Source organism: Misgurnus anguillicaudatus, chromosome 3 (assembly GCF_027580225.2).
Source record: "Misgurnus anguillicaudatus chromosome 3, ASM2758022v2, whole genome shotgun sequence".
NCBI lineage: Eukaryota > Metazoa > Chordata > Actinopteri > Cypriniformes > Cobitidae > Misgurnus > Misgurnus anguillicaudatus.
In genome coordinates, this window is record NC_073339.2 from 33,366,545 (window position 1) to 33,379,735 (window position 13,191).

At 38.0% G+C, this 13,191-nt stretch overlaps 2 protein-coding genes across 2 annotated transcripts in view; one reads left to right on the top strand and one right to left on the bottom strand.

The window, feature by feature from the left end:
- ptprdb (protein tyrosine phosphatase receptor type Db) overlaps positions 1-13,191 on the bottom strand; it is a 131,194-nt gene that overhangs the window by 50,123 nt on the left and 67,880 nt on the right. The window contains exons 6-11 of the mRNA XM_055205561.2: positions 11,899-12,044; positions 11,590-11,731; positions 10,948-11,133; positions 7,079-7,096; positions 1,628-1,738; positions 1,418-1,429 (exon numbers count right to left, since the gene is read on the bottom strand). Of these exons, the coding sequence (XP_055061536.2) occupies positions 1,418-1,429; positions 1,628-1,738; positions 7,079-7,096; positions 10,948-11,133; positions 11,590-11,731; positions 11,899-12,044 (615 nt within the window). The remainder of the gene's footprint in view (positions 1-1,417; positions 1,430-1,627; positions 1,739-7,078; positions 7,097-10,947; positions 11,134-11,589; positions 11,732-11,898; positions 12,045-13,191) is intronic.
- LOC129444731 (uncharacterized) overlaps positions 7,725-13,191 on the top strand; it is a 106,075-nt gene continuing 100,608 nt past the window's right edge. Inside the window, exon 1 of the mRNA XM_055205568.2 lies at positions 7,725-7,906. The gene's annotated coding sequence lies outside the window, so the exon portion shown is untranslated. The remainder of the gene's footprint in view (positions 7,907-13,191) is intronic.

Consider the following 13,191-nt stretch of genomic DNA (forward strand, 5'->3'; position numbering starts at 1 on the left):
ATTTAAAGGTGCAGTGTGTAAATTTTAGCAGCATCTAGTGGTGAGGTTGCGAATTGCAACCAACGGTTCAGTCCACTGCTCACCCCTTACTTTTGAAACACATAGAGAAGCTACGGTAGCTGCCACCGGACAAACATGTCATCGTCGGAGACAACTTAGTAAAAAAAATTGTCCGTTGAGGGCTTCTGTAGAAAAATAGCGGCACAAAATGGCGACTTCCATGTAAGGGGACCCTCTTTGTATGTAGATAAAAAGGTCTCGTTCTAAGGTAATAAACACATAACGGTTCATTATGAAAGGTCTTTATACACCCCTGATAATATAGTTTTGTATATAATTTTGCATTTCTGTCAAGAGATCCTTTTAAAAATTACACACTGCACCTTTAAGAGTTTATAAGCAGAGAAAAATATAGATAGGATGAAACATTTTTTTTTACTGTTTTGTATGTTAGTTTGAAACCAGAGGGTCTGTTTATTCATTATATATTTGTATGTTTATATATTTTTAGAAGAAAATTTTCTTGGAAGACATTTTGTGAAACTTTTGTGAAATCACAAAAAATGGCTGGCAGGGAATGAGTTAATTTCTTGACTAGTGAGGAGTTGCTATAAATTATAAAAATAAAGTTGAAATAACAGTTAATTCTAAAAATTCTAAAAACTTTTTTTTTTAAGTTACAGCTATTCAAGTTGACTAAACTTTAAGTGAAACATATAATTTTTTTATTATATATAATTTATTTAACCATTAATTATAATAATTTAATGATATCCATACTAAACAAATCTTAAGAAACTTAATAATAAAACATTATATTATTTATTATATATAATTATATATATATATTATATTTTATATAAAAATTATGCCTGTATTTTACATTGTGATATTATGTTCCTTACAATAAAACACATTTCCTCCACTAATTACATGATTTTATTTATTTACATTTATTTGCTAAATATTTAAATATGTTATATATTTACATATATTCATTTGATTATTTTCTGGCTGCTCAATTTTTTTTTTCTAATTATTTAAATTGTAGAGTATGGTTTCGTCTGTTGTACCTTTAAAATAATTTCTATTCAATTTTATTTATATAGCGCTTTTCACGATTGTTTAATTGTTCCAAACAAGATTTACATTAATAAAAACAATTTATGCTAAATTTATACAAAAATCATTGTAGATCAGAGCACTATTACAATCACTTGATATTAGCATGACGTTATGAACGCAGCAAAGCAGGATCAGGTGAAATATGGAGGATTAGTGTTGCATGGCATATGCAGTATTAGGATCTGTAGAGCGAGTCAGACTAGTGGAGGGGAAGGATTATGTAGATGTGAGGGTCTGTGATTAAGATTAAAGTATGAAACATATAGCGTTGGTTTAGAGGAAGAGAACTTACCATCTCTCAACTCTACAGAGTACAACAGGATTCCAGCAGTGAGAGATGAGCCGACAAAGAGAAATAAACAATGACAAATTGTGTAAGATACAAGGAGATGATCTAAGGTGAAAGATCCTAAATCAGAAACATCAGACTATACATAGGAATCTGTTAGTTAGGTATTTCTTAATTCTACAGTGATCCATTGACAGATGCTTAAAGGTGTACCTCTGACGTAAAGGTTAGCTGGTGTTGAATAACGTGTTCCTTCACTGTTGGTCGCGACACACTCATATTTTCCCTGATCGGTTTCTTCACTGTGATCAATCTGAAGTGCACCTGGAGACATACGCACATATAAAGGCAAAAAACATTTACAACACACACACGTGCACGCACACTACTCACAAGATCTGTCAACACCCCGGTCATCTGAGTTGTGTTTATGTAATGTTATGAACTGTTTTGACCAAATGTGATTTTTGGTCAAAACACGCAAATCTATTTTGACTTTTATACAAAAATGGGAACTATAAAACTAATGCACGCATTTATACACAACTTCCGGTAATGCATTAGCAATGGAATTCCTGTGAGCGGAGTCACATATAAACAATTTTCTGTTTATAGTTATGACATTTACAAATAAAGAAATAACTCAATGTTATTTTCTGTTGTAATCGACAGCATATGGCTGAAACAACCCTTATGACTTACTTTCTGATGATTTTTTATGATTTACTTTCTAAAACACTCACAACTTACAAAAACATTTTTGTGGTCCACAAGTAAAAAATACAGTTTCTGGAGCTTGGAAAAATATAAGCATGAAGGGTGAGTAATGGTGCAAACGGTCCTGTTAAATTGTATTGAATCTACAACATGTTTTTAGCTGTCCCTCAAACATTGAGACACCAAACAAACCAACTTGCACGGAAATATAGCATGAAGCATGAGTGCACCACATTCATAACAGTTATGAAAAATGCTCCGCTCTCTGGGAAGAACTACCAGTTTACAATACAGACACACAACCAAACGTTTCTAGGTTTTAAAAACATCAGGGGCTGAGCCCAATTCATCACAGGCTGGGGTCTGCCAGAGTCATTTTGTTTATTGGTAAATACAAATTAACACAATTTACTTATATGTAGCCTAACTTTATTTAAATCTCCTTATTCAGTTTTGCTTTGTTTCTTACCTCTGTTTTATTTCACAGGTAAAAAAGGAGGTAAAAATCATATTTTCTCTCACACATACAATCAGTTACTCCATGTACAGTTATTTACTATTAAAGCAACACTATGTAGTTTCCATGTAAAGATGACTTACAGCTCCCCCATGTGGTTGAAAAGCGCAACAGTGCCTGGTATCAGACACTCTTCTGCATGCAGGGGGAGGGGCGGGGCTGTGTGCTCTACCCTCCACCTTGACTTTCGGAGTGTGCTTGTAGCAGCTAGGAGGCTGCTTAGGTTGCAGCAACAGTACAATTTGTCCAGTTAAAAGTTGTTCTATCACTGAAATAATTTTAGAGACATTATTTAAAGGTTAAAAAACTACATAGTGTTACTTTAATAGCCTCTCATCTAACTTGTAAGATATTTGCACATTGTGTTCGAAATGCTGGTCTGACATTTTTGCACGTTAAAAAATAAATACGACCTCATGTTGTGTCAATTATGCTTACACACTGCCTCCGAAACTGTTGTTCATCATAAAAAAAAATTGTATCAGGTTCAATTTACTGCGTTTTTTGCATCTGTAGCAAGCATTTTGAGAGGTGTTTTGACATCAGAGCCACAGTACAAGCAAACGTCAAGAATATCAAGAACAGCGTTCTGACCAGTTGATCAACATCGTCTTGCAGCACAAAATAGTCCAAACCAAGTGAGGAATATAAAGAAACAGAATATAAAGACAGATATGTTGCGTATGGTAGCCCACACTCGAAATGTGACCTCTGTATTTAACTCATCCCAGTGTAGTAATTATGACTTTCATAAAAAGACGTGTGATTTAAATAGTAATTGTTTGGTATAGACACAAAATAACTAAAGGATGTTAACCCACATAACTGCCTGACAGCAAAATAAAAAATAAAAAAATAAAAATGCGGGGAATTTGTTTTTTGACATTGAAATGATTTGTATTTATAGAAATAGCTACACATAAGGATTAGAAGTGAATTAAAAACAAATCATTGTATTTAAAGATGCACCGATACACCATTTCTGTGCCGATATATATACACTCACCTAAAGAATTATTAGGCACACCATACTAATACTGTGTTTGACCCCCTTTCGCCTTCAGAACTGCATTAATTCTGCGTGGCATTGATTCAACAAGGTGCTGAAAGCATTCTTTAGAAATGTTGGCCCATATTGATAGGATAGCATCTTGCAGTTGATGGAGATTTGTGGGATGCACATCCAGGGCACGAAGCTCCTGTTCCACCACATCCCAAAGATGCTCTATTGGGTTGAGATCATGTGACTGTGGGGGCCATTTTAGTACAGTGAACTCATTGTTATGTTCAAGAAACCAATTTGAAATGATTCGAGCTTTGTGACATGGTGCATTATCCTGCTGGAAGCAGCCATTAGAGGATGTGTACATGATGGTCATAAAGGGATAGACATGGTCAGAAACAATGCTCAGGTAGGCCGTGGCATTTAAACGATGCCCAATTTGCACTAAGGGACCTAAAGTGTGCCAAGAAAATATCCCCAACAACATTACACCACCACCACCAGCCTGCACAGTTGTAACAAGGCATGATGCATCCATGTTCTCATTCTGTTTACGCCAAATTCTGACTCTACCATCTGAATGTCTCAACAGAAATCGAGACTCATCAAACCAGGCAACATTTTTCCAGCCTTCAACTGTCCAATTTTGGTGACAAATTCTAGCCTCTTTTTCCTATTTGTAGTGGAGATGAGTGGTACCCGGTGGGGTCTTCTGCTGTTGAGACCATCTGCCTCAAGGTTGTGCGCGTTGTGGCTTCACAAATGCTTTGCTGCATACCTCAATTGTAACGAGTGGTTATTTCAGTCAAAGTTGCTCTTCTATCAGTTTGAATCAGTCGGCCCATTCTCCTTTGACCTCTAGCATCAACAAGGCATTTTCGCCCACAGGACTGACGCATACTGGATGTTTGTCCCTTTTCACACCATACTTTGTAAGCCTTAGAAATTGTTGTGCGTGAAAATCCCAGTAACTGAGCAGATTGTGAAATACTCAGACCGGCCCATCTGGCACCAACAACCATGCCACGCTCAGAATTGCTTAAATCATCTTTCTTTCCCAGTCGGACATCCAGTTTGGAGTTGAGGAGATTGTCTTGACCAGGACCACATCCCTAAATGCACTGAAGAAACTGCCATGTAATTGGTTGATTAGACACACTCACCGGCGACTTTATTAGGTACACCTTACTAGTACCAGGTTGGACCCCCTTTTGCCTTTAGAACTGCCTTTATCCTTCATGACATACATTCAACAAGGTACTGCAAACATTCCTCAGAGATTTAGGTCGATATTGACATGAAAGCATCACGCGCATTTGCTGCAGATTTGTCGGCTGCACATCCAGGGCACGAAGCTCCCATTCCACCACATCCCAAAGATGCTCCATTGAGTTCTGGTGACTGTGGAGGCCATTTTAGTACAGTGAACTTATTGTCATGTTCAAGAAACCAGTCTGAGATGATTTGCGCTGATGGCGCATTATCCTGCTGGAAGTAGCCATCAGAGGATGGGTACACTGTGGTCATAAAGGGATGGACATGGTTAGAAACAATACACGATGCTCAATTGGTACTAATGGGCCCAAAGTGTACCAAGAAAACATCCCCCACACCATTACACCACCACCACCAGCTTGAACCGTTGATACAAGACAGGATGGATCCATGCTTTCATGTTGTTGATGCCAAATTCTGACTCTACCATCTGAATGTCGCAGCAGAAATCAAAACTCATCAGACCAGGCAAGGTTTTTCCAATCTTCTATTGTCCAATTTTGGTGAGCCTGTGTGAATTGTAGCCTTAGTTTCCTGTTCTTAGCTGTCAGGAGTGGCACCCGGTGTGTTCTTCTGCTGCAGTAGCCCATCCGCCTCAAGGTTCAACGTGTTGTGCGTTCAGAGATGCTCTTCTGTATATCTCGGTTGTAACGAGTGGTTATTTGAGTTACTGTTGCCTTTCTATCAGCTTGAACCATTCTGGCCATTCTTCTCTGACCCTTGGCATCAACAACGCATTTGTGCCCACAGAACTGCCACTCACTGGATATTTTCTCTTTTTCTGATCAGTCTCTGTAAACCCTTGAGATGGTTGTGCGTGAAAATCCCAGAAGATCAGCAGTTTCTGAAATACTCAGACCAGCCCGTCTGGCACCAACAACCATGCCACTTTCAAAGTCACTTAAATCACCTTTCGTCCCCATTTTGATGCTCGGTTTGAACTGCACCAGATCGTCTTGACCATGTCTACATGCCTAAATGCATTGAGTTGCTTCTATGTGATTGGCTGATTAGAAATTTGCATTAACGAGCAGTTGGACAGGTGTACCTAATAAATTGGTCGGTGAGTGTAATTACATTAATGAGAAATTGAACAGGTGTTCCTAATAATCCTTTAGGTGAATGTATATATATATGGTCGATACCAATGTCGATACAGATATTAAACACTTGTATATAATACTATATAGTTTGCCTATTAGCTACACTGTAAAAAATGTCTGTAGAAATTACAGTATTACTGGGTATTACTGGCAACTAGCTGCCAGTAACTTACTGTAGATTTTACATTTATATTATTTACTGGCAACAGTTTGTTCAAAGTTAAATGACCATGAAACATTTTCAGTCTTTATCTTCTACAGTAAGTACTGGCAACCAGCTGCATAATTACAGCTAGTTTTTTACAGTGTAGTTTATTTCTGCATCAAATTATTTTTACTGAACATGGATTGGATCTACTTAACATTCAACTAACCAACACAATAAAAGAGGCACAAAGTAAGATAAAATGTTGGCGATTTTTGGTCTTTTCCCGAGATTTTGAATAAAGTCCAGACTGCAGACACTTTATGCAAAATACTCTTTCTCTGACAGCATGGCTCACGTGAATAAGTAATCTCTCACGTGATTAACTACGTGATTTACTATTTTTCCCCCATCATGTCTGACAAACTATAATTTGAACACATTTTATTTTGTTTTGGAAAGTATAAAATTATTTTGATGATTATTTTTTTTTAAATGCCGGATTATGCAACAGACATGCAACTTTTACATGTACGCATGTTTCATACTGCTCTGACTGTGGCCGGCAAAAATCACTTATTGCTAAGCACTACTTAGGTGATTTTGCTAAATCCTCATTCCAATCCATTCTACTTTAGCAACTTCTTGATTTTCATTGAATGTGAAAAAATCGTTCAGATAACACCCGGGTAAAGAAGAGGCAGTTTTATCATGATGACACAACCCGAACAGAGCATGATAAAACACAGTCTCTGTAAATGACACGGTTAGTCAAACAATGAGGGAGAGAGATAAATGAAAAGAGAGAAGAGAGAGAGACAGAGACACAAAGAGAGATAGAGAGACAGAGAGAGAGAGAGAGATAAGGTGAGGATAAATGTGGTGGGTAGCTTTAGTCTCTTACCTCTGATAGGCGTACCCCCTGGATGTGTGAGAATGAAAGCAGATGGGAGATTAAAGAGAAGAGTTAGTGCAGCGCGGGAGAATGAGAAAGAGACAAAGTGACAGAGAGAGATAGAGAGAGACAAGAAACAAGAAAGAAAGAGTGCAAGATGTCAAAAAAGGGGGAGATGGGAGACTCTTCATGTCTTAAGCGCAAAGTGTATGTTGCTATAAGTTTAATCATATTTTAAAAAGTGGATCATCCGTCTGATCATAAAACCACTCCCCTATGCAAAAGCCCTCATGAAAAGACCAGCCCTATTGGTTGGTTCTGGTAGACCAGCGTAGATATGCTGTTCAGGAGCAAAACTTGTTGGTGAAGTACATCAACCATAATGCTCTTTCACATCAAACTGGTTGAGCTAGTCAAGAACACTTTTGGAAAAACCAGCATCCATCATATGCTGGTGACCAGATTAGCTGGTGTTTTCAACAGGGAAAAGTTACATTCAGTCGTCCATCAAAGAGGACACAGTGACTTAAGACAGGCAGACTCGCGCCCAGAGAAAGAGGAAGGCCAAATACTGCTGCGGATTTAGGTGAAAAGCCACTGTAACATTTAGCATTAGGACATTCAAACCTATCTAGGCAAAGGAGAGAGAACGAGAGTCAAAAAACAATAAAGAGAAAGATAGAGATTTTAAAGAGTGAGTGGGGGTAGTGATGCAGGAAATCCAATGCCGAGGACAGTGAGCATTTGAAAAAGTGAAAGAAGAGTGAGTCGGTGAAGGAGGGGACGAGAAACGTAATCGAGAGGCTTGAAACCACAAACTAAAGGGGCAGCGCTCAGGTAAGGTGAACTACGTGTGTGACTGCTGTGTGTTAACACTGTGTTCTGTATGTGTTGTTAGGGGATATATAATATCATGCGCTTTACATATAACTGCATGTGTTTAGTGCGTCAACGTGTGCGTGTGTGTTGTGCCTCATAGTAACACACTTACCAAAAGATTCTGTAGATTAAAACACACAGAAAGAGAAACAGCACATTTATTTATACGCTTAGGCTTGTCGCACAGCAAAAACAGTGTGTTTGAGACTCTGTGTGTTTGACAGGATACTAGGCTACAAGAATTTTTAAAGGTGCACTCTGTATGGTTTTTAATATATCACTGGTTGTTATTTGTTATAGTTGTTTTTGTTTTGTGTCACACTACACTGTTTGAGACAGATTCATTTTCTTAGTAATAGGGGTGTAACAGTACATGTACTTGGGCCGATACATGACTTCCGGTTCGATGCACACGTGTAACGATAAATAATTTTAACAGTCCCAGCTAACACACGACGTATTAATTATGTAATTTATTGGTCATTTTTGGTAATTTCATGACTTACCAGCTGGCAACGTAACTGTTACGTCCTAGGGAGGTCATTTCATTACCATTACAGTACCAACTCACCACGTCGCCAGTACGGTCTCCTTACTTCGTAAGATAACCAAGTACGTTCCAGTTACGTAATAAATTCGTACTATTGTGGTAATTTCACAATTTACTGGCAACGTAACTGTTACGTCCTAGGGAGGTAATTTCATTACCTTTACAGTACCAAATCACCACGTTGACAGTGCGCGGTCTCCTTACGTCGCAAGATAACCAAGTATGTGCTAGTTACGTAATAAATTCGTAGTATTTTGATAATTTCATATCTTACTGGCAACGTACTGTTACGTCCCAGGGAGGTAATTTCATTACCTTTACAATTAGGCTATATAAACATTTATTTCCTTTTCTATATAGATTGTTAAAACTTTTCAGTCTCAAAGTTTCCCTTAAATAAGTCAAAATAAATTAAATACACGCGAGCTGCCAATTACAGTATGGGAAACAAAAAACAGCATGCGCCTCCCACGCCCATCTGAACTCAATCAGAGCACGCGACCGCGCGTGCACAGCAGAACGGCGTCTGACAGAACCAATGTTGTTTCTGAGACACGTTTAAATTTCACAACAACTTATTTCAGTCGCTTTAGAGTTATGAAAACAGCATTTAAAAATATTTATTAAGGCTCACTGAATCTCGCCTGACAGTATACACCAAGTTTTATGCTGCACTGACAGGAATGTTCATCTGACAGGAATGAACCAATAAAACGATTTTTATAAAATTGTGTAGATGTTCTTTAACCTTTATTTATTTTATTTTATTTATTTTAAAGTTTTGTGGGACACGTTTGGTGTTTTGGACTGGTGAAGGTTATAGCAGCGTTACCCTGGCAACCGGAACATGAAGAGGACACTCTCTCACTTTCTCCGTCTGACAAAACTACGCCTGCACAATTCAGAAATGACATCCTCGTTTAAATTATATGGAGAATCCATTTAAATGTTTATTTTAACATATGTTTATTTAAATGTTTGTAATGTTCATGTTCAATAAAATGAAGTATTCCAACTCGGAGTCTGTCATTCATATGTTATGGTAAGTCTTTTAATTATGGGCAAATAAGGACAAGTTAAATTAGTTGTAGCCTACTGCAGATGTCCGCCCAAAGAATATTAAATAAAAGATTTAAATTACTAACTGGTTACCAATATAAAACTTTTAATCCATTACGTTATCACGATGTGCCCACGACAGGCAGATTACGTTGCGAAGTTACGTGCAGGCGACGAATCCAGGAATTTCACTTTTCCGATTGCCACGACGTAACTCGGTTCGTCGCCACGACGTAAGTTTTACGTCGACGTTATTTAACCGTTACGTATTTGTGTTAGCGGGGGTAGGCTTGTTTTACGTGGCAAACATCAAGTGTTTGCCCGTTGGCGCAAGTTTCGTGTCTTTTGCAGCGAATTTTAAGACACTGTGTCAAATTTAAGCAATGTCAGGTCCGGTACAGTGGACCAATCAGGAAACCCTGATGGCGGGACAAGTGTTGCAAGGTTTTGTTTACAGTAGAGTGTTGCCATGGCAATTTATATTATTCCCTCATGTTTTATTCAATTTTTTTATTAATTTTATTTAAACCAAGCAGGTGTTTTATTACAGAGTTCTACTATACCTACTGAGGTCAGGCACACCTGGATTAATCAGTTTGTCCAATAATGGCAGACAGGAAACAGCTGAGGTTGAAGTTCAGGAAGTAGTGCAGCTGGTCATAAAGCCTATTGTCAATAATTGATTATCAATATAATCAATAATCAATTTGATGGCATTATCAATGCTATCAAAAGTATTATTTTGTTTTTGTTTGTTTGTTGATCACGAAGTACAAAGTAGCTGAGGAAAACTAGGATTCTGTGTGCATTCAACACACTGCCATTATTGTTTACAATGTGTGGAATGGTGCGCTGTGATTTGTTGAGCGGATTTATTGCATTCTGCAGAGAAGGAGTGGCGTTTGTAAAAAGATGACAGAATAACACGACGGATATCAGATTTTGTGTAAAATTAAGAATTTACTTTTTAATACTGACCAGATACAATACTGATTTTGGTGGTAACTATTTTTTTAAAATGGCATTAATTGCGTTTTGAAACCAAACTCTTCATGTCTTCCCCTCTAGTAAGTAATCATATCAGTAACAGTAGTAGTAGTAGTAGTAACTAGTGCTAGTAATATTTAAAAGAATAAACAGCTGGCCATGTGATCAACACTATCGTCTCCTAAAAAAGTGAGCCCATTCCGCCTAAAGTAAAACATCTGTACTGTAATATAAATCTTACGCGAGGCTACATCAATTTAAAAAGATTTGTCCAAAAAATGTTTTTCCAACATATAAAAACGTTTTGTAACTGTCATTGTGAATAATGACAGAGTGCACCTTTAAACCATTGTAAGAGAATAAAAGCACAGAAATGTTTGTACATCCTTGAGAGTGCACAAACCTGAGCGCAGCTGTTTAATCCGCCCATGAATGTGTGTATCTATGGGGAGGAAATCTTTAAACCAGGTGATCTCAGGGTCAGGTGTACCGCTGGCCGCGCACAGCATGGTAGCGGTACGAGAGCGCTCTACTACCTTCAGCTGAGGACCCATATCTATAGCCGGGAAACCAGAAGGAAGCTGGTCCTCTGAAATACATAAACACCAACAAAATACAATTACAGGGTAAAGTTGGACAAGTGCACATTAAAAAGTAACCGAACCAATCAAATTACATAACACCTTGTCTCAGTATTTTCTTCATATTTGACCCAGTCTGGGAAAACCCACCTAAAGTGAGTTTTGTTATTTACATAAGGAATAATTGATAACAGGCCGTTAAATTATTCGAAAATAATGCACAGCCAAGGTGGAAATGCGGCATTACACAAAGTGGAATCTTCATAAAAATTCAGATATGCGTTTTTTAGGAATAAGGGTCAATTATTCCTCTGGAATATACTTTAATATAACTGGTGTTGACCAGAAATTTTATAAGTGTGTCTCTAAAAATGATACCCACTAATAACAAGTATCAATCAAAAAGAATGAAATGTACAAAGTAAATCCAAGATTTCAAGAAGCTCGGCTGGATCTGTACTCACCGCGGAGAACAGTGAGACGCGTTGAGGCGCTGATCTCTCCTGCTTCATTAGATGCCACACATTCATACACGGCCTCATCGCGGGGTGTCCGCAGAGGCTGCACTCGCAACACGGACCCTGAGCCATCCTCAAAGTCTATCACCTACGGACAAAGATGTGTTAGAAACTCCTTGAATAGCTTGTGTGTTTATAGACCATATGTACAAAATTGATTTAGCCATGACAAGCGTGTGAAGCGTACTGGGAAAATCTCACTTCAGGGCTGTTACAACCTTGCATTGTTGCTGTCTCTATGTTGGGTGAATGTACCTCAAATCTCTGATTGGTGACTTTTTTGCCTTTTCGGCTCCAAGTGACTTTGGGCTGTGGATCTCCCGTGGCCTGACATACGAAGGAGGCCACGCCTCCCTGCACACCAATCTGATCAGTTGGGGTCCGGCTGAAGCGAGGGGGAGTCTGTGGAAAGAGATATTGAGACTTGAGGACCAAGAAACTACTTTAACTAGTCTGAACTTGAATGAATGCATTTACTAGATTTATATAATTAAGGGTGTGGCCACTCGAGTGACGAGTTTCAGCAACCAGGTACCTCAGCTTCACCCACGGCCCGCCTCTTTACCTATTTTCGGGTTACCCGCGAGTGATGCGCTGTGCCACACAGCCAAGATGGCGATGGCATCAATATTTTTTACAGTCTATGATTTTTACAGTGTAGGGTTCAAGGGAACACTTTAGTACACACTTGACATGTGCGGAGTACAAGTACAAATTTGGCTTTGGAAAGAAAATAAAAATACGTTTTTTGTCCTGTGTTGTCAACTGGCTGATAACTTTTTTAGCAACAACAACATTGCACAGTTTAGTCAAACTTTAAAACGAATAGTCTGACCCACGATGATGGTCAAATAAAAAACACAAACCATATATTAAATGAATAACATGCCTTCTAACAAACAACCTGACTTAGACTTTGTAAATAAAATATAAACCCATTTGTTTGTGGCTTTCACTTTTTGTACGCTGCATTAAAAGTACATTAGAGTTAATACAAAAGACAGATTGAATTAACCCTTGCAGATAAGGATAAGTGCAGATAAGCACTGTGCATGACGCAGAACACAGCGATTGCAAATCTACTTGATCTAAGCATGAGGTCACTCACATGCATTAATCTCTATTGAAACCTAATAACCAAACTCTCTAAACTAATAGCAGGAGCGACTTTTCAAAGGTTAGACTCAGAATACTTAAGAATAACAATTTGAGTGTCTATGGATGTCTGTGTCATGGCCCCAGATGATGCATTATGAAATCTCTTTATCTTCACTTTTACTTAGTTTAATTCCAAACGTTTTAATCTGCACGTCTGCACAGGCGAAGATGACGTTTGCACACAATCAGACCATTCGTTCAATCTCATTATAAAATACAATTTTAAAAATCACAGAGAGAAGCAAACATCTCTAAAGCATTCATAAAATAAATTCTTGACTACCAAAAAACAATGATATCTGTTTCCTGCTGGCCAGATTATCTTTGTGGTCATCAAATGAGAAGATACAATTTTTTTTACTCTTTTTAAGTTTTTGTTACTTGAAAACT